Source organism: Acomys russatus, chromosome 2 (genome assembly GCF_903995435.1).
Source record: "Acomys russatus chromosome 2, mAcoRus1.1, whole genome shotgun sequence".
Classification (NCBI taxonomy): Eukaryota; Metazoa; Chordata; class Mammalia; order Rodentia; family Muridae; genus Acomys; species Acomys russatus.
In genome coordinates, this window is record NC_067138.1 from 69,729,243 (window position 1) to 69,750,842 (window position 21,600).

The 21,600-nt window shown below is 43.8% G+C and overlaps 1 protein-coding gene across 1 annotated transcript in view; it reads left to right on the forward strand.

Moving 5' to 3' along the window:
* Positions 1–21,600, forward strand: part of Hsdl2 (hydroxysteroid dehydrogenase like 2) — a 36,841-nt gene continuing 15,241 nt past the window's right edge. Inside the window, exons 1-7 of the mRNA XM_051162789.1 lie at positions 1–177; positions 8,747–8,910; positions 9,063–9,161; positions 10,680–10,794; positions 13,517–13,620; positions 15,782–15,880; positions 20,222–20,416. Of these exons, the coding sequence (XP_051018746.1) occupies positions 161–177; positions 8,747–8,910; positions 9,063–9,161; positions 10,680–10,794; positions 13,517–13,620; positions 15,782–15,880; positions 20,222–20,416 (793 nt within the window). The 5' untranslated portion in view covers positions 1–160. The remainder of the gene's footprint in view (positions 178–8,746; positions 8,911–9,062; positions 9,162–10,679; positions 10,795–13,516; positions 13,621–15,781; positions 15,881–20,221; positions 20,417–21,600) is intronic.

Genomic DNA, 21,600 nt, shown 5'->3' on the forward strand with positions numbered 1-21,600 from the left:
CGCAGGCGCACTCTGCGATCTCGGTTCTGTAGGTGAGCCGGTTCCCGAGCGGGTCTCGGGGAGAGGCAAGGGGCGCGGCTCCATGCGGAGGGAAGGTTCGCCTGTCACTCACAGCTCGCCGCGGTCCCACTGCCACCAAGTTTTCTGAGCCGCGAAGGTCATGGTGCCCAACACCGGGTAAGGGGACGGAGTCGGGAGGGGGCGAGTCGCGAGGTTGCCCGCGCTACCCGGCGGGCGCGGGGAGGAACCGTGGAGCTGCCGCGCTCTCCGGAACTCCGGTTCGCGGAGAGGAGTTGAGTCGCTGGGACCTGCGCGTGCACTGGAACCCAAAGTTATGTGCTACAGGGACCCAAAGTTGTATATAATGGGGGGAGGCGCAGCGGTGTCCCTGCCACCTTCACGTCCTTGTCATTAGCTTGGCATCGTGAGAGTTTTCAGCTTCTAGGTGAAAGGTCGCTTGGGGTAGTTAGTGACTTTAGCTTTTCTATTATGTTCTGTTTGCTTGATTGTAAAATAATAAAAGGATGGGGTGTCTTGAAAATGCTTTTCAGGTTAATAGCGAGTTAAAAATGTTACAATACGAATATCTTTTGGACGGAATTTTTTTTTTTTAACTTTAAGTGTATTTACCCCCAGCCTAGACAGATCAGTGGCACCTTCTTTTAATCCCTGACCAGGAAGAGGGAGAAGAATCTATTGAGTTCAAAGCTACCCTGTCTACACAGTGAATGTGCTAGATCAACAAAGGCTACAGAGAGAGAACCTGTCTGTACCCCCCTCCCCCCGCAAAAGCCCGTATATTTATCTACACGGTTGTGCAGCCTGTCACCCGGGTTTTGAAAAGTCAAAACAAATAGCCATTAAACAATGTTCTTACGTTTTCTCTCTCTTATTTTCCGAGACAGGGTTTTTCTGTGCAGCCTTGGCTGTCCTGGAACTCACTCTGTAGATCAGGCTGGTCTTGAATTCACAGCTCTTTTCCTGCCTCTGCCTCTCTGAGTGCTGGGATTAGAAGGGTGAGTCACCTTGCCCAGCTTGTTCTTCCAATTTCTTTTTGCCCCACTTAGTCCCTGCCAAACTAAGCAAGGTCTACTATGTTCTATGAAATTTGAGTATCTTAAGTGGAGTGACACGTCCATTATGTTAACCAGCTTGACACATATAGACAGCTAAAAGATTTAAATAGTTCAAAAGGGTATAAGTGAAAATATAAACACACACACACACATAGATATATATATATATATATATATATATATATATATATATATATATATATATATATTTTTTTTTTTTTTAAACACCTTACAGGGACACCCTCCTTTTTTTTTTAGACAATAGTAGCAAACTCCATTTTGGGCTTGTTGTTTTTTCCTGACATGTCCTGGGGGTGGGGTATACATAGGTTTCTAGTGCACCACGTCCTTGTCCTCTTTAATGTCTCCAGATTATTATTGAAGACCATCATTTTCTTAACCTGTTCCCTGTTGTTGGGTACTAAATCATTTCCATTACTTTGTTATCCTTTTGTTGGCGTTGTTTTTCCATCTTTGCCTCCATTATTCTTTTGTTTTGTTTTGTTTTTTCTAGCAGGGTTTCTCTGTGTAGCCTTGGATGTCCTGGCCTGCCTGTCCTTGGCTGGACTGGCTTTGTAGACTCCATTTGTTTTAAGTGTAGCCCTGGCTGTCTTTGAACTTGTTAAATAGACAAGGCTGGCCTCGAACTCACAGAGATCTGCCTGCCTTTGCCTTCCAGGTGCTGGTTTTAAAGGCGTGTGCCACCATGCCTGGCTTCCTTGTCCGTCTTCTATGTGTCTGTTTACACATAGATGAATGTACCATCTAAGATAAATTCTTCAAAGTGAAATTGCTGGATCAAACTGAATATACATTTTAAATTTTGATATTGCAAAGGCAGATAGGTTTTTACCACCAAAAGGACTGCAGTGTCAAAAGCATGAATGAGAGCACTGAATTCAATTTAGCCAATCTCAGGTTCTTTTTTTTTTTTTTTTTTTTCCAAGACAGGGTCTCTCTGTGTAGCCTTGGCTGTCCTGGACTCACTTTGTAGACCAGGCTGGCCTCGAACTCACAGCAACCCGCCTGCCTCTGCCTCTTGAGTGCTGGGATCAAAGGTGTGCGCCACCACTGCTCGGCCTTCAATTTCAGGTTCTAAAGTTTGAAAAACTAAATACCTAAGAATAGGCAGGGGAAAAACCGAGGCAAATTGGCTTTTCCAGATATTTGAATAGTTTATAAAACTAGAGTAGTTAAAATAACCCTAATACATAAGTAGACAGACGAAGTAATAAAGTATTTGGATAATACAAGTTAAGGGGGGGGGGCGCAATGATAATGTCATTAAAGTTAACATTTGTATTTATTTTTTCACTAGTGAAGGTGAGATAATTTGTCTATCTGAGAAGACTGCGAGCACCACAGTCAAAAGGAGATGCTAGCCAGGTGTGGTGGCGCATGCCTGAATTCCCAGCAGAAGCAGAGGCAGGCGGATCTCTGTGAGTTCTAGGCCAGCCTGCTTAACAGAGTGAGTCTAGAACAGCCAAGGCTACGAAGAGAAACCCTATCTTGAAAAACCAAAAAAAAAAAAAAAAAAGGAGATGCTAAGCCAATAAGAGACTGCAGCCACTAGATAAATGTAAACCACTTACAAATAATAAGAAAAAGAAGCCCCTGTCAGCAGGATTGTCCAGTCCAATAGGACAGCTGAGGAGAGACTGGGGAAGTGTGGCTTAAAGCCAAATCTGTATCTTTTTATTTACCTGCTTTAATCAATAATGTGCGTTTGTCACTGTGTCATTGTGAGACCTGGGACAGAATCCCTGGCCCGTTAGGCAAGTGCCTTTTCGGTTCCTTGGCCCCGGTAGAGCTAGCAGCATGACGATTTTTGATTGATCTCTGAGAACTCGCATATTTATTTGAGAAGTTTTATACTGCATCCTATGTCACACGTATCTTTTGGGTTTTTTTTTTTTTTTTAAAGCATTTGGTTTTGACTATGGTGCTTATTGAACATGCATAAATATGCTTTTACAAAATCAGAATGACCACCCTGCTCTTTGAAGGCTGTCTTGTTTTTGTGACATGTCCAGAAGCCCACACTCTACTAAGACCTTTTATTTAAGGCGGTTCTCTAATATGTTATAGTCTTACTGTCTAGTGTCTACCTTTGTGATGCCAGGGATTAAACTCAGGGATTCACATGCTGTAGACAAGTTCTCCTGACCTAACCCCCTCATCCCTTACTTTTATACTTTTAATAAATATTTCATATTTTATGACAAATATGTATATATATGTACTATAGTCACCTTTTCTCATCCACCTGAGAGTTATTTTGGCCTGGAAAGTTAAGTTAGGAAGCCTACTTCATTTTGATTGACATGGCTTTTTCATTACCACAGCCAAATTAACCCAATCATTAACTCTTTTCTCCTGCCGTACTTTTACCACTATCATAAATGAAGAATTTGTGTGCATAGGGATCTGTTTACTAGACTCTATCCGCTGTTACTTAGTCTGTCCTTTTATGTGTTAGAGTCAAATAATTTAAAATACTCTATATTTATAAACTAAGAATCTGGAAAAGCCAATTCTCCTCATTCGGATTATATTTTAGACTCTTCCTAGCTGTTCTTGGGTATTTAGTTTTTGAAACATCAGAACTTGACACTTGCTAGAATTTTTTAAAAGAAGTTGTTATTATTATTTTTTTTTTCTTAATGGTTAAAAATTTCATCACATTTACTATGATTTTGAGGGACTCTTAGTAAATCAACATTTGCGCTATGTCTGCATTTGCAAATTTTAGTTACTTGCCATGACAATAAGAAGAATGGCCTTGCCATTGGCATTCTGGTCCTGGTGTTCTGCAGTCTGAGGACCTTCTTAGTTGGACAGGGCTGGCTGCCTTTGCCACTCCTGCTGCCAATGCCCTGGGCTCTGGGTGAGGAGGAGCATGCCCTTTATCCTACTGGGATCCAGTCCAGCTGTATTCCAGACAAAGGGATAAGCCCTGTAAATCAATAGTTCACAGGCATTTTGATGTGAATACTTAATAGTTAACATCTCTTTCTCTGTATTTGCATCTTGTCTTTATGTGTGTGTGCATCATGAGTGTTCGGTGCCCATGGAGGCGATAAGAGGCTGTCAGGTTCCCTGGAGCTACAGCAGTGGCTCATTATGAGCTGCCTGATTTTTATCTATGCTATTTAAAAGAATGGCATGATAAGTTCCGAGGGTTCCCCAGCCAAAGACTTATTGGCCGTGCACAGCTGAAGTCCTGGCTCGAGACACTTTGATGTCTAAGTCACTCTTAGAGCGAAGGGATCAGCAAATTATGTTACCTGCTTGTTCTGCAGCTTGAAGTCATAGAAGTGTAGACTGATATGATTTAGCAGTCTCCTTTTCACCTGGGCCTGTTTTATTTTGACCTCTCTCAAAGGGGATGTATGTTACCATTATCATGTTGAAATCAAAGCAAGGTTGAATAGATCTAAATAACCTCTTCTGGGCTCGCTGGGCTCTCGGGCACCTGTTGTGTTAGGCCAAGCAGCCACCTGTCTCCTGTGAGAAGGCCTCCTGTTTAAAGAGATAAGCCAGTTGCCATTCACAGTAGAGAAGGCATAAATAAACCTTATATAAACTCTTTTTAAATTTCACAGTTTAAGCATAACCCTAGGCATCTTGTACCTGGGTTTTTATGTTTGTTTCAGCTATTTTCACCCCACCCCCTTTCCTCTACATGGGATGGACGGTTCCGCCTTGTAAACATATATGTTAGAGCCTTTGACAATTTAAAACCTATCTAGGCTGGCATCTACTTTGCCACCTATATGGTTCCCTGTGTGTCTCTGCATCGCACGTGACCACCTCTTGTTCCCTACCCCACCCCCAAAAATGTCTTATGTTTAAAGGGATAAGCCAGCTTCCAGAGCAGTCTGATGGCTCAACTGGTCAGCACTCAAAATCTTACTGACGTGAGAGGCATGCAGCTTGCATGTTTGTCTCCCAGCCTAACCTTGCATCCTTACACTGACCAACAGAACATATCTCTCAGGCCAAAATGCCCTTTGGCACCAGTTCTCCAGTGGGAGCCGCACTTGCTAGGGAGAGTGGCTGGCCTTTTCAGAGCAATGTGACATTTCTCCTAACATAAACCTGAGATTGATGTGTATCCATCCTTTAGTTCAGTAAGGACATGTAATCCATTATTAAGAAAAAGGAACTTAAAAACAAACAAACAAACAAACAAAAAAGCCGGGCATGGTGGCGCATGCCTTTAATCCCAGCACTTAAAAGGCAGAGGCAGGCGGATCGCTGTGAGTTCGAGGCCAGCCTGGTCTACAAAGCGAGTCCAGGACAGCCAAGGCTACACAGAGAAACCCTGTCTCGAAAAACAAAACAAAACAAACAAACAAACAAAAACAACAAAGAAAAAGGAACTTACATAGTAACTTTAAGGAAAATTTTGTCATTTTGAATCCTAGACTGTCTCTGTGAAGCAGTTTATCAGCAGGAAGTTCCCGCCCAGAAAATCTTAAACTGTCCACTTTTTCCTGCAGCAGGGGCTGCAGAAAGCAGCTTTATCTTATCAGCTGGGGTTTCTACCCTGACTCAATTGTGTAAATCAGGCTGATCCAGAACTCAGAGATCTGCCTTTCAATTACATATTATTGTAACTCCAACAGACAAAACTCAAGCAAAGAAACAAAAAATACCATCCCTTGGGAGGCAGAGGCAGGTGGATCTCTGTGAGTTCAAGGCTAGCATGGTCTACAAAGAGAGTCCAGGACACTTAGGGCTACACAGAGAGACCCTGTCTCGAAACAAACAAAAAAGAAACAAAAAGTACAAGTTTTGGGTTAGTAGCGATGGCATGATCCAGCAGAAACAGCAAGGCTCCGCCAAATCTGCACAGTCATTGGAAGCAGCCAGAACAGCTGGAGTATCACAGGAAGTTCTCTGCTGCGTTTCTCTCCATGAAGTGAAGAGCAGCAAAGCATTGCATGGCAAACAGTGCAAAAGCGTCGCCTCACTGTCTGTGGGGTTCTAGCTACAGTCTTTCTAAACATCATGCACCCTTGTACGCATCTGTTTTCAGCAAAACATCATGTGCCCTCTCACAAAACAGCTTCCAGAAAAACATCATGTGCCCTCTCACAAGACAGCTTCTAGAAAAATATCACATGACACAGCTGAGGTTTTAAAAGAAACCCAAAACTTCCACTTCAATACACCATTGTTTCTTTTTTTTTTTCTTTTCCCTTTTTGGTTTTTCGAAACAGGGTTTCTCTGCATAACAGTCTTGGCTGTCCTGGACTTGCTTTGTAGACCAGGCTGGCCTTAAACTCAGAGATCCGCTTGCCTCTGCCTCCTGAGTGCTGAGATTAAAGGCATGCGCCACCTTGCCTTGGCTTCTTTTCTTTTTCTTAAGATTTACTTTTTGATGTGAGTGCTCTGTCTGCATGTACACCTGCAGGCCAGAAGAGGGCACCAGATCACATTATAGACGGTTGTGAGCCACCATGTGGTTGCTGGGAATTGAACTCAGGACCTTTGGAAAAGCAAGACAGTGAGTGCTCTTCACCACTGAGCCATCTCTCTAGCTCTCCATTCCTTATTTTTATTTAGGCGTTCTATGCTCATTTTACATGCTTTTGGCATGTTTACTATATTTTACTAATTATGCCTCTTTTACACTTCTCTGCTTTGGATTCTTCCCATCAAAGTGAGTTATGATGATTTGATGACAGTGTTCCCTGTAAGCACAGAGTTTTGACTCCTTGATCCCCAGGTGGCAGTGCTATTTGAGTAGGTTTAGGATATGTGGCCTTTCTGGAGGAAGCATGAAGCCTCAGAACCAAACCACCATTCACAATTTGAGCTCTCTGCTTCCTGCTTGTAGTTAAGATGTGAGTTCCCAGTTTGCTTCCTGCTGCCACTCTTCCCTGCTCTGATGGGGATGGAGTCTTCCTCTCTGGCACCGGAAGACCACAGAAACCTTTCCTCTTCTGTTTTATCACAGCAACATAAAGGTAGCTAATACATGATTATTCCTTATGTCAAAACCATCCCTGCCTGCACCTATAATGTCCCACTTCAGTGTAATCGTTCAGGACCAGCAGGAACCTTCTGTTCATTTTTAACAAAGTCACCTACCCATCCTGTTACCGCTTTTCTTGTTGTCACCTAACAGCAGAGTAAGTAGAAAATGTAAGGTTAAGATGGAAAGTATATTAGTTTGGCCATCTCTTGCTGTGAAGAGCCACCATGACCCAGGCAACTCTTCTAAAGAAAAATGTGTGACTAAGGCTGGCTTGTAGTTTCAGAGCTTTAATCCCTTGTCGCGGTGGGAAGCATGGCCACATGCAGGCAGACATGGTGCTGGAGGAGGAGCCGAGAGCTCTACAGCTGACTGGCAGGAAGAGAATGGGGCACACCAGGCCTGGCTTGAGCTTCTGCTTCCAGTGACACACTTCCTCCAACGAGGTCACGCCTACTCCAACAAGGCTGTACCTTCCGATAGCGCCATTCCTTATGAACCTATGGTGTCATTTTCAATCCAAACTACCACAGAAGGTATAGAGAAAGAAATGGGAGATAGGGAAGTCAGGATACTTGAATCATGGCCATTTCTAGTCAGCCTGTTCTCCTTTTAGGCTTGTTTAGCAGTTTTTCTGAGATGTAATTCCTCCAGCAATCAGCTAGTGGCTCTGCATCTGCACAGAAGATACCATCACCACCATCTATTTAAAACCAGAAAGACACTGCTACCCCTGAGCTGGCAGCTCTAAACCCTCCCACTCCTGATCTAGGCAGCTGCTGATTGTGAGTCTCTACAGGGTTGACTTTTCTGCCCAGGCCTTAGAATGCAGCCTTAATGATGTAATCTGTATGATCACTTTATTTTTCTTAGTTTATCCGTATTGTGGTATATCTTAGTAATTCGTTCCATTCCATTACTGAACACTATTCCATTTTGAGAGTAAACCACTTATATTTATCTGTTCATTAGTTGATCTGTATTTGGGGTTTTCTCTCTTTACCTACTTTTTAAGAGAATTTTTAAAATATCAAGTGTTATGTATTTGTAGAAAATTTGAAAAGTGCTATAGAATATAAAGGATGATAAAAATCTGTGTCAGTCTGCCACTCGCAAGCAAACAAGCCTTGTTGACAGGCATGGTGGTATGTGCCTGTACTCCCATTACTTGGAAGGTAGAAGCAGAAGGATTAGGGGATCAAGGCCAGCCTGTGCTGCAGAGACTCTCCAAACAACAACAAATCCAAATATCTCAGGGCTGGGGGATGAGGCTGTGGGTAAAAGTGCTTGCTGTGTAAGGCTGAGACCTTGAGTTTAAGTCCCAAAGCTGGGTATCCCGTAGATTACCCCTGGCCAGCTTGCTGTAGGCTAGAGACTCTGTGTCAAGAGACTTGGAGTAGAGAGTGGTTACAGAAGGGTACCTGGTCTCTGCGCATCCACTAAGGAATGTATATCCTCCACATATGTTCTATTCACCACACAGCCTTGTGGGAAAAAAATTGCATGTCTTTGATGTATTTGAGCAGATTCTGTTAGCCAGATCTCAGTAAGATTGGCCAACTGCAGTTGTTATAAATAATAATATAGTAGGGTTATTAGCTGTTAGGGGGTATAGAGGAAGTCATGAAAATGTGTATGAGCTGGTATAAATGAAATTTCTAATAAGATCACCTTTGCTCTGTAGGATGCTAGCAGGATGCACAGTCTTTATCACAGGTGCAAGCCGAGGCATTGGCAAAGCTATTGCTTTGAAAGCAGCAAAGGATGGAGCAAATATTGTCATTGCTGCGAAGACTACCCAGACACACCCGAAACTCCTAGGCACAATCTACACTGCTGCCCGAGAGAGTGAGTGTGACAGCCCTGTCTGTTAGGGTTGTAAGACCTTGATATTTATCTCAATTTCTCTAGAAACGGGAACCTTTTCTTTCTACTGCCATTGCGTCGGAATGAAGGTGTAGTTCTAAATATTGTAATGCTGCTTGTTTGTTTCTCTGCAGTTGAAGCAGCCGGGGGAAAGGCCTTGCCATGTGTTGTTGACGTGAGAGATGAACAGCAAATCAACAATGCAGTGGAAAAAGCTGTGGAGAAATTCGGAGGTAGTCCCTTGATTCTGAAATGCATGTTGAACATCGGTAAAAATATAGATGTAAGACCCTCCAGTGGATGCCTGAGACCATAGGTGGTTCTCGACTCTATTGGTGCGGGTTTCCCCCTACACCTGCATACCTGTGACAACTGTTACACAAACCATCCCAGTTAGAGACGAACAGCATTAGTAAGATGGAGCAGTGAGGCGGTGTAGTGGAGTGAAAGTTGTGACTGTGGTGTCTTCCTTCCGCTGGAACCTGCAGTTGGGTGCATAACTCACGGATGCAGCTGGTGTTAGCCCAGGTTCTTGTAACTTCACAAGTCACAAACAGCAGTGTTACCTTAGACGTAATTAGCACCCTCTGCATAGCAGGATTTCCCCTGAAGTAGAGAACTTTTACCTTTTCACTGAAATTTTCATTTAATGCTATTTTTGTTAAACATATAACTGGAAACAAGATATATTGCATATACATAGAAACTGGATAGAGTACACAGAAATTGGGATTATTTTAGGTGTGTATGTGTGTGTATGCACATGTGTATGTTTCTGTATATGAGTCACTAAAAAAGTTTTGTTTGGGATTTGAAACTCAAGATCATTCTCTTTCCCCAGTTTCCAAGACCAGAAAGGAGCCCTTTTCTTTAAGAGATGAACTTTGTGGAGAGGAGACGAGTGTACCTGGAAAGGCCATGGTCCTGGAGAGGACTAGGCAGGATTTGGCCCAGCATGCCTGGTGCCATTGAGAGAAGGACTTAAGGGTCAAGGGAGGACTAAGCCTCCTTGCAGTTTTCCGTAGAGCTCTGGTAACTGGCTGTGTCTGCACCATGCCAGTGAATATCAGAAGTGAAGCCAGGTGGGGTGGTGCACACCTGTAATTCCAGCACTTGGGAGGCAGAGGCAGGCAGATCTTTGAGTTCAAGGCCAGCCTGGTCTACAAAGCGAGTCCAGGACAACTAAGATAACACAGAGAAACCCTGCCTTGAAAACAAAACAACAACAACCAAAAAAAAAAAAAAAAGAAAGAAAGAAAGAAAGAAAGAAAGAAAAATCAGAAGATGCTGTTTTGAAAGAGTTACTGAGTCTGGCATTGTTATATTGGTCAGTTTGTGTGTGTGTGTGTGTGTGTGTGTGTGTGTGTGTGTGTGTGTGAGAGAGAGATAGACCTATATGACCATATTTATTTATTTTTCCAAGACAGGGTTTCTCTTTGTAGCCTTCGCTGTTCTTGACTTGCTTGTAGACCAGGCTGGCCTCGAACTCACAGAGATCTGCCTGCCTCTGCCCCCTGAGTGCTGGGATTATAGGCATGTGCCATCATGCCCAGCTTCTGTTTGGCTTTATATGTATGTATGTATGCATGCATGCATGTATGCATGTATGTGTGTATGTCCTTGTCAATCAGCTGAGGGATCAACCCTAGAGGGGAAATGTTTTGTATTTATGAGAGAGAGAAGGGGGAGAGGGAGAGAGATAAAGATTAACTCTGGCTTGCGTTTAATGGAACGGTTTCCTTTGGAAACAGGAATTGATATTTTGGTGAACAACGCCAGTGCTATTAGCTTGACCAACACATTGGAAACTCCTACCAAGAGAGTGGACTTGATGATGAATGTGAACACCAGGGGCACCTATCTTACGTGAGTCCTACTGTGTTCTTGGAGAGCGTACCTACACATAAAGAGTTTAGAATCTCCTTGGTATGTTTACTATCTAATTAAGCTAATGATAGTAGTATTTGTCCTAGTTAGGGCCCTATTGCTGTGATAAAACACCATGGCAAAAGCCAGCTGGAGAGGAAAGAGTTTATTTGGCTTACACTTCCACACCCTAGTTCATCACTGAAGGAAGCCAGGACAGGAGCTCAACAGGGCAAGAACGTGGGGCCAAGAGGCGATGCAGAGGCCACGGAGGGGTGCTGCTTACTGGCTGTCTCAGTCTGCTTTCCTACAGAACCAAGACCACTAGCCCACAGGTGGCACCGCCCACGGTGGACTGGGTTCTCCCATATCAGTCACCAATTACAGCCTGATCTTGGTCAGGTTCCCTCCTCTCAGGTGACTTTAGCTTGTGTTAAGTTGGACTGGCCACCACAATATCTAAGTGTGGAGCTGGGAGTTTCACTATGGTGGATAAGATAGAGCTTGTTGTAAGATGGGATTTGTCATGTTGATGTCACTGCTGGCGAGCAAAGTGCTGCTGGCAAGGTTTTGTCCAGTAGGTCACAGGAAAGCTGACGCTTGTGATGTAAGTGAGAGGAGCTCCTTCCTCTGAGTGCAGTTTGGTTGGTTGGGTTTTTCTTGGGTTGTTTGTTTCTTTGTTTGTTTTTGAGACAGGGCTTCCCTGTGTAGCCTTGGCTGTCCTAGACTCACTTTGTAGACCAGGCTGGCCTCGAACTTACAGTGATCCGCCTGTCTCTGCCTCTGCCTCCCAAGTGCTGGAATTAAAGGCATGTACCACCACGCCCGCCTGTAGTTTGATCTTATTGCTAGAATGGACTCAGATTTTTTTTTTTCCTATTGATTGGTTGAAGTACAGTTTCAGTTTAATGTGAAAATCAGCTGTAATATTATTTGCCTGTCCTCATTTCACTTGTGTAAAAGTGAAACACTGTTGGAAATGAAAAACAGTTTACACAAAAACTCTATAGTGGTGTTGATTGTCTTTAAAACATGCTGGACTGGTTGGGCCAGGTGGCACACACCTTTAATCCACACTTGGGAGGCAGAGACAGGTAAATCTCTGAGTTCTAGGCCAGCCTGGGCTACAGAGTGAATTTCAAAACAGCCAGAGCTACACAGAAAAACCCTGTCTCAAAAAAAAAAAAAAAAAAAATACAAAAAGAAAAAAAGTTGGAATTGGTAACAGAGTTTTGTATTTGGAAACAACAACAATAAACAGCTGACCTGAAAGAAGAATGGTTTAGTTCACAGTCCTCTTTTTTTTTTTTTTTTTTTTAACTTCAGTGCTGGACTTGAACTTTATACCTTATGCGTTGTAGGCAGATGCTCTACCACTGAACTGTAGCCCCAACCTCAAGAATTTCTTTTGTTGTGCTTTTGAGACAGGGTTTCCCTCTGCAGCTCAGGTTGGCCTACAACTTGGCAATCCCCCAGCCTCAGCCTCTTGAATGCTGCGATTAGTCATGTATTGCCACGCTTGGCACTCTTAGATATCTTTGAATATGAAATAAAACTATAATTGAGCTACATATGTCAATGTTTTTAGCTATATGATGTTATGACTTTAATACCTACAATTGTGAAAATATTAGATATAAGTCTTTAATAAAATAAACAATGTATTTTAATAAGCAGTTAAAAATAAAATTAGAGCTGGGCGGTGGTGGCACACACCTTTAATCCCAACACTGGGGAGGCAGAGGCAGGCAGATCTCTGTGAGTTTGGGGTCAGCCTGGTCTACAGAGCAAGTTCCAGAACAGCCAGGGCTATATAGAGAAACCCTGTCTCAGAAAACCAAATACAGTCCTCATGGGGGCACATATGTATAATCTCAATACCCAGGAGGCAGCTGAAGTGGAATTGCTCCGTATTTTAAAACTAGACTGGTGACGTAGTAAATTCTAGGCTAACTTAACCTATATAATGATACTGTCTCAAAAAGAAAAAAGAAAAACAGTAATCAAAACCAAGCCTCTAGCTGGGCATGGTGGTGCACACCTTTAATCCCAGCACTCAGGAGGCAGAGGCAGATGGATCACTGTGAGTTTGAGGCCAGCCTGGTCTACAAGTGAGTCCAAGACAGCCAAGGCTACACAGAGAGACCCTGTCTTGGAAAAAAAAAAGCCAAGCCTCTAAATTACCTATTGCTTTCAGAGTCATATCGTATTTTGTACCAAGCACATGTGATGCCACCCATAGCAACTTTTTAGCATATACACTGAATCCGTGGTTCAGCCCTAGATGGCAGAGGGTTTTACCCACCTTATACTAACAGTTCTGAGAATTAGGAAGCCGATTTACCCAGTAACATACATAGAGTCAGAAGCAGGATTTGAACCAATGACTGTCTGTCAAGTATATTAAACTGCTTCCGAAAATTAAGAGTATGTGTTGGGGTGGGCGAATTTGAGACAGTTATGTTTGAAGACATCCTTAGTCAGCATAAAGCTAATATAGACAAGTATTTTATTTTTTTCCATCAAGCAGATCATGTGGTCAGAACATGAAGCATGATTTCAAAGCACGGAAGTCAGTTCCTTTTATTATCTTCATTCTAGAAAACAAAAGTAGTCTTTAAACAAAATGTACTAGACAGATCACTGAGCAAATTCAGTCGCTCTGTAGAAGGACTTTAAAACGTAAGCTGTGAACCTAACGTGTGTTTTCTTTCACTTTCAGGTCCAAAGCATGTATTCCTTTTTTACAAAAGAGCAAAGTGGCTCATATCCTCAACCTCAGCCCACCCCTCAACTTAAACCCACTGTGGTTCAAGCAGCACTGTGGTAAGCGTGAGCCAAGGGGATAAGTTTGTGGCTAATTTGGTTAGCATTAACCAGTGTGTTCATTACGTAATCACAATTGGGGTATAAAACTTGCCATGCCAGTGATCCCCAAAGTAAATTCTTATTTATCTGTAATTCAAAAGTTTGAAGTTTAATTTGTACCTGATACAATTCACAAGTCTTAATGGCTTGATTTACTTAATTTTGGCAAATACACACACACACACACACACACACACACACACACCTGTGTAACCATTACTCAAGTTATGATATTACTTTCTACCATCTTTCATGTCTCAGTAGATGTGTTATTTACATGTAATTTATTCATTAATAAAGTTAGTTGAAAATAGCTATGAAGACAGGCATGGTGGCACATGCCTGTAATCCTAACATTTGGGAGGCAGAGGCAGGTGAGTCTATGTGAGTTCAAGGCTAGCCTGGTCTACAAAGCAAGTTCCAGGATAGCCAGGGCTGTTATACAGAGAAACCCTGTCTCAAAAAAACCAAAACAAAACAAAATGAAAATAGCTATGAAATACTTTCCTTTTTTTTTTTTTTTTCCTTTCAAGACAGGGTTTATCTGTGTAGCCTTGGCTGTCCTGGACTCACTTTGTAGACCAGGCTGGCCTCGAGCTCACAGCGATCCGCCTGCTTCTGCCTCCCAAGTGCTGGGATTAAAGACGTGGGTCACCATGCCCAGCTAGAGGCTTGGTTTTGGTTACTGTTTTTCTCTTTTCTTTTTGAGACAGTATCATTACATAGGTTAAGTTAGCCTAGAATTTACTACGTAGCCAGTCTAGTCTTAAAATACAGAGCAATTCCACTTCATCTGCCACTTTATCCTCCAAGCCTGGCTACTTTACTTTTCATAACAAAGGAATGGTGCAAGATGGCTGTAATAGGTTACAGGAGCTGTGTATTGTTACTGTTCCTCACTTAAAGTGGTAGCAGACATTTAGTTCTTATTCTAAAGCACACACATTCAGGAAGGCATTGAAAGTTGTGGTCTAGCTGATGAGGTTAAGTGAATTGGAAGCCTTTATGTTTTAAATTGTATGTGTGTCTCTGTGTGTGTATGTGCATATAGTGTGCAGGTGCCCTCAATGGCCAGAGGCATCAGATCCCCTGGAGCTGGAGGTAGAGGCAGTTGTGAGCTGCCTGGCATGGGTGCTGGAATTTGAACTCAGGCTCTCTGCAAGAAGAATGTCTCCCTTAACTGCTGAGCCATTTCTCCAGCCCCCAATTTCTTCTGTTTTGTGGTGCTGGAGTTGAAAGCCAGGGCCTCACAAATACTGAGCACATGTTCTACCGCTGAGCCACACCATACCTGTTTTGTTGATTTGTGAGTGAAGCTTTCTCAGTAAATACTCACTCTCATTCTTTGCTTGTTTTTCTGCTTGCTTTGTCTGTGAGATAGGGTCTCACTGTGTAGCTCTGGCTATCCTGGAACTCACTATATAGACTAGGCTAGCCTTGAACTAACAGAGATCCATCCACCTGCCTCTGTGTCCCAAGTTCTGTGCCCAGAACATTCATTCTTTAAAAAGTTATGTGTGGTTGCATATGTCAGTATCCTAGTACATAGGAGTCTACTGTCTCAAAAAAGGAACAAGAAAAGAAAAAGAAGAGATTAATGTTAGTGAAACATTAGGATGGAAACAATATAAGACACCTCTGGTCAATTACTTTTTAAAAAACTGTTTTAAAACAGAACACATTTGGGGTTAAGAGCATGAGCTGCTCTTGCAGAGGACTCGAGGCTGGTCTCTAACCCTCACATCAGGCAGCTCGCAACTGTCTGCACCTCCAGCCCAGGGCCACCTGACGCTCGGCTTACCCAGACACTCAGTGGCACACACACACAGATGCCCATAGGTAACTCACACTAATAAAATCCTTAAAAGAAACAAACAACCCCCCAGCATATTTGCTCAAATGTGCTGAACCACAGTCCCAGTACTTGGGAGGTTGAGGCAGGGGAATCAGGAGTTCAGAGTCATTTTTAACCTATGTAAAGAATCATCATGCATGTTCTATATTGTGAAAATAATCTGTCAAAAATTTCTCAGGGAGAAAATAGTAACAGAAAAATGGTTGTTTCTACTCAAAAATTAGTTTCTCAACTGAATTATTATTCTTTGTGGTTTCTTTTCAGCTTATACCATTGCCAAGTATGGCATGTCTATGTGTGTGCTTGGAATGGCAGAAGAATTTAGAGGTGAAATTGCTGTCAATGCCTTATGGCCCAGAACAGGTGTGTACTTAAGACATCCTTTCGTTACATGTGTGTCCCTCCTCCTCCGCGCCATGCGCAAGCCCAGTGTGTAGGTGAGCACTCTACCCGTGAACTACTTCTCCAGCCCTGTCATTGACACCTTGGGAAACATCTAGGTCACCTGAGTGTTTTGGGAAACAAGGTCAGCTGTTTACTGTGCAGTGCAAACAGCCTTGCCGTTCATCTTCCAGCCTTAACTTGGACTAGTGACTGGCTCTGTAGAGGCAGCGATGATGGGAGCGCCGCACCAGAACATTTGGAGGGTCTCACGGAAGCCAACAAAAGTGTTTTGAGCAAATTCTCTTAGAGTGTCCAGACCGAAAGGCTTATTAAGAAGAGGCAGTTGCGGGTAGGCATATGAATGCCTGTAGCCCCAGCCACTCTGGAGGCTGAGGCGGAAGGATCCCTTGGGCACAGGAGTTGATAGTATGTCAGAAGGCAATAACGCGTGTAAAATTAAAACAAAATCAGGAAAATAATGTGTCTCTAGCATGTTACGGCTATTGAAGAGAGAAGGTTTTAACACTTGTTTGTTTGTTTGTTTGTTTCAAGACAGGGTTTCTCTGTGTAGCCATGGCTGACCTGGAACTCCCTCTGTAGACCAGGCTGGCCTCAAACTCACAGCAATCCTCCTGTTTCTCTCTCTGAGTACTGGGATTAAAGGGGTGCGCTACCACGCCTGGCCAGGTTTTAACTTCTAACAGGGTAGAAAGGTTTCACCTTTTTGAGAATGTGGCTTTTAAGCATAGATTTGGAAGTGATTGGAGTTAGCCTTATTGCTGAGAGAAAAGTGTTCAAGGATGTAGCCAGTGCAAAGATCCTGTAGAAGGCAATGCCTGGTGTCAGGATCCAGGGACAGGGAGAAGACCAGTGCAGCGGAAGTGCAGCCACAGGAGCAGGAAATGAGCTTCTGACATCAGTGAGGAAGTGAAGGCCAGATGGGCACCTCACTGAGTGGAATGACTGGTGAGCTAGATTCTGAAGAAGCAAAAGGAAAAACCATGTAGAGGTTACTGAAATAACAAAGTCACTGATGCTGGTGGCCAAGACCAGGATGGTAGCAGTAAAGGTGGGGAGAGGTGATCTGAAGGTAGCACCAGCAGGAGAGAGATAAGACTGAAAGACTTCTGGCTGGAGTAACCAGAACAGTGGGTCTGACAGAGACGAAGAAAGCTGTACGCGGAGTAAGGTGGAATGCAAGATTAGAACTTAACTAGCGGCTTGTGTTGGAGCATCCAGATTAATGGTAGGCAGCTGCGCTTATGAGTCTGAGGGTTAGCTAAGCATGTGCAGATTATCAGCAGGGAATGGTGATATAAAGTCTCAAGATTAGGTGACATCTAAGAAGTAGAGAGAGGACTGTTGTCATTGCAGCATGACTGGTTTGGAAAGAAATCCTCCACGGGTGAGGTAGGGTGAACTGATGAGAGGAAGCGATCATTTGTACCAATATTGATGATAATTCTTATAAGATTAGGAGTCACCATTAGTTTTTCTAATCTATATATCTTTTATGTCACTTATGACATAATTTAATGATTAGTTTATAAGTATGGTTGTCTAGTGCCTTCCTTAACAGAATGAAAACTTGAGGAGGAAGACAGTGTCTTCTGGGTCCACCTTACTGTAGTCATTGTAGCTTTCAGTGATTAGTTTTTAGAAGATTTATTCATGTATTTTATATACATGGGTATTTTGTCTGCATGTACATCTACACACCAAAAGAGGGCATAGGATCCCATGAGACTATAGTTATAAACATTTGTCAGCTGCCATGCGGTTACTGGGAATTGAACTCAGGACCTCTGGGAAAGCAGCCAGTGCTCTGAAGCATTGAGCCCTCTCTCCAGCCCTAGATTTCAGTGACTATTGTAAATGTTGGTTGAGTGTGCAGTATGATCTAAACTAGGCTCTCTGCACAAGCTTATGTAATGGGTAGACCGCCGCACGATTGGCAGGCTTTGCCGACGCCTTTGCTTTGACTCTCAGGCATTTGTTTTAGGTGTTTTACTAGAAACTTAGGAGCCAGTGGTATCATTAGGCCCTAGACATGATAACACATGTTGAATTTACAGTGTTCTCCTTGTGGTGCACAGTTTGAGGAATTGCATACAGAGTGCTCTGGAATCCCAGCAGGAGGGCCATGTAGCTATGTTAGAGTTAAGAAAGAGTTTCAGGGCCTGGAGAGATGGCTCCGTGGCTAAGACCATTGGCTGCTCTTTCAAAGGACCCAGGTTCAATTCCTAGCACCCACATGGCAGCTCACAACTGTAACTCCAGTTCCAGGGGATCTGACACCCTTACACACATACAAGCAGGCAGAATACCAATGTACATAAAATAAATTTTTTTTTTTTTTTTTTTTTTTTTTTTGGTTTTTCGAGACAGAGTTTCTCTGTGTAGCCTTGGCTGTCCTGGACTCACTTTGTAGACCAGGCTGGCCTGGAACTCACAGCGAACCCACCTGCCTCTGCCTCCAGGGTGCTGGGATTAAAGGCGTGTGCCACCATGCCCGGCAAAATAAATAATTAAGAAAAGTTTCAGATAGAGATATAAATTGAAATGTGATCTGCAGGAGATGTTGGATTAGCAGGAAGAAAACTAGGCAAGACCTTCATGGACAGCAGGAGCATGAGGCAGTCAATCACATGCAGCACGGGGCCTGGGCCAGGGAGCTGGGGCGCTGTGCTGTGATAGGTTGTTGCCTGTCCTTTCCCACTGTGTCTCAGATTCAGATTCACACTTCAGATTCATTAGACTGTTGGGTGGTGGGAGCCCAGATGGGTGAACTCAGACTTTGGTCTAATTTGCCAATTTAAGCAACTAGACTTTTTTCTCACTTTTTGGTGCAGAGGTTTGAACACAGGCCTCACATATGGTAGGCAAGTACTCCCTGGCTCGGCAGCTTGAACCAAGTAGATTCAGTCGAGAGCTATTGGGAAGATTTAAAGAGAAGAGAGTGTTAATAATGAGCAGGGTGGGATGGGGTGGTGGTGGTGGTGGGGTGGGGTGGTGGTGGTGGTGGGGTGGGGTGGTGGTGGGGTGGGGTGGGGTGGTGGTGGTGGTGGGGGGTGGTGGTGGGGGGGTGGGGGGGGGTGGGGGGGTGGTGGTGGTGGTGGGGTGGGGTGGTAGTGGTGGTGGTGGGGTGGGGTGGGGTGGTGGTGGTGGTGGTGGTGTGGGGTGGGATGGGGTGGTGGTGGTGTGGGGTGGGGTGGGGTGGTGGTGGGGGGGGTGGAATGGGGAGGTGGTGGGGGGTGGGGGGGTGGTGGTGGTGGTGGTGGTGGTGGTGGTGGTGGTAAGCAGGTGCAATAAAGCCATAGTTTTTACGAAGGACATTTAATCCAACATGTCAGGTAACTCAGGAGGTGGGAAGGGAGCTGACAGTGCTGCATTATTCATGAGTGAGGAGAGATGAAAGTAGATTTAGGGGGTAGAGAAACTCCAGCCGGGGTGGGGAGTCATTCCCTCCTGTGTAAGGACTATGTGATCTCCCTCTGTGACATCTTTTTTCATCCTGCTTGGTGGAGTGGATACCCAATACCATGTGTCCTAGCTCCCTGTCTGCCTTGTCTGGAGTCACCGTTGCCTCTCCACACCGACTGCCGTGCTCTCCTGCCTTCAGGACCTTGCCTCGGATGAGTTCAACATGTGCAGAGAAGGGACTGGGGGCAGGGACACCTTTCTTCCTCTTTTTTCTTACAAGATCTTTCCATGGTTCCTGCTGAGGAGAGGGAATTAGTGACTGCCTCTTAACTCTTGGGAATGGGAAAGGCCACTTGGGAACAGATTTTTCTGCATGAGGAGATGAGGCCGCCTGGGAGGTGTAGCTACTGATTAGGTAGTGGCAGCAGAGAGCAGGGTCGCCGCCGGCTGGCCGTTCTGCTTGCCTGTGTTTTCTACTGCAGACAGCAGAGATGAAAACATTGGGAAGGAAGTTTCATATTTTAGAGACAGGAAGCCGAGCCCAGAGGTGTTGAGATAGCCAAAACCCAATTGGTTTTAAAGTGTCACTCGCCCACCCACCTTTCAGCTCAGTGCCCTTTTGGTTAGCTCTTATTGCCTTTTTAAACTCTCAAGGTTGCTCTACAAACTCTTGAACATTCTAGATCAGAAGTTGAAGGAGGCTTGCTGAGCGTCTCACGAAGGACTTGTGCACTGCCGTCTGTGTTGAGCAACCGATGTGTGTGTTTCTTTGTCGCCCTCCCCACCCTGACTGTGTCTCTGGAACGTTTTGTGAGCTCCCTGACCTTGGCACTTTACAACAGTGGTCCTGTCTGGCTACCTCAGTCTCATGGAGTCCTGTGTGTGTTCTCTCTGCAGCCATACACACTGCTGCTATGGATATGCTAGGAGGCTCTGGTGTGGAAAGCCAGTGTAGGAAAGTTGACATCATTGCAGACGCTGCGTATGCCATCTTCAAAAGACCAAAAAGCTTTACTGGCAACTTTATTATTGATGAAAATATCTTAAAAGAAGAGGGCATAAAAGATTTTGATGTATATGCAATTGCACCAGGTAATGCTTACAGTTGTTGAAAGTGTTTTTCCACATTTTATGCAGTGAACACACCTGTTTCATGTGTGTTTGTGCGATTATAAAATGAGCATATTCTTTTACAAGCTATTTTCCGTTATCTCCACACCATCTCTACCTTAAAAGATGAGAAACAGGCCGGGTGTGGTGGCACACGTCTTTAATCCCAGCACTCGGGAGGCAGAGGCAGATGGATTCCGTAAGTTCAAGGCCAGGCTGTCCTACAAAAGAAAAAATAAAAAAGAGGGAGGGATAAAAAAACAAATAGAAGTGAGATTAGGGCTTTTGACATTATATAATGTAGGTTGTTTCAGTTATTATCCATTTCCAAATTAGGAAACTAAGCGTTTAAAAGTTACTCTTGGAAATCAGAGTGAAGATTTTATTCAGATGTATGACAAATGCTACAGGAGTAGTTTTTTATTCTTATTTAAAAAAAATAAATTCTTTTTAAAGATTTATTTATGTATACAAATGGCTCTGTTTGCAGGTATGCTTCATGATAGAAGAGGGCATCAGACAGAAGGCATCAGATCGCATTGTCGATGGTTGTGAGCCACTGTGTAGTTGTAGTTGCTGGGATTTGAACTCAGGACCTCTGGAAGAGCAGTCATTGTTCTTAGCCACTGTGCCATCACTTCAGCCCCTCCCCCCTCTCTTTTTTTGGTTTTTCAAGACAGGCTTTCTCTGTGTGGCCTTGGTTGTCCTGGACTTGCTTTGTAGACTAGGCTGGCCTTGAACTCACAGAGATCTACCTGCCTCTGCCTCTCGAATGCTGGCATTAAAGGCGTGTGCCACCACTGCCCAGCCTGTGGCCTGCAATCTTAGTACTTTGGGGTAGAAGCAGAAGATCTCCTTTCCCCCAAATCCTGCCAAGTATCAAGAACCAAATATGATGAGGTACTATGATTTTAGGGTATAAGAAAAACTAGGTTACTCTTGCCCTGGGTGGGGGAGGATAACCTACAAGTTTGAGGTCTCTGTGACCCTCATGAGGAGCCTCTCATGTATATGTCTTATATTTTATATTAAGATATAAAGTTTATATTAAGATAATACTTAGGTAACTTACTTATTTTTGGTTTTTTGAGACAGGGTTTCTATGTGTAACAACCCTGATGTTAACTTATTTTTTAACCACAGCTGTTAGTTGAGAAAAGACCCAG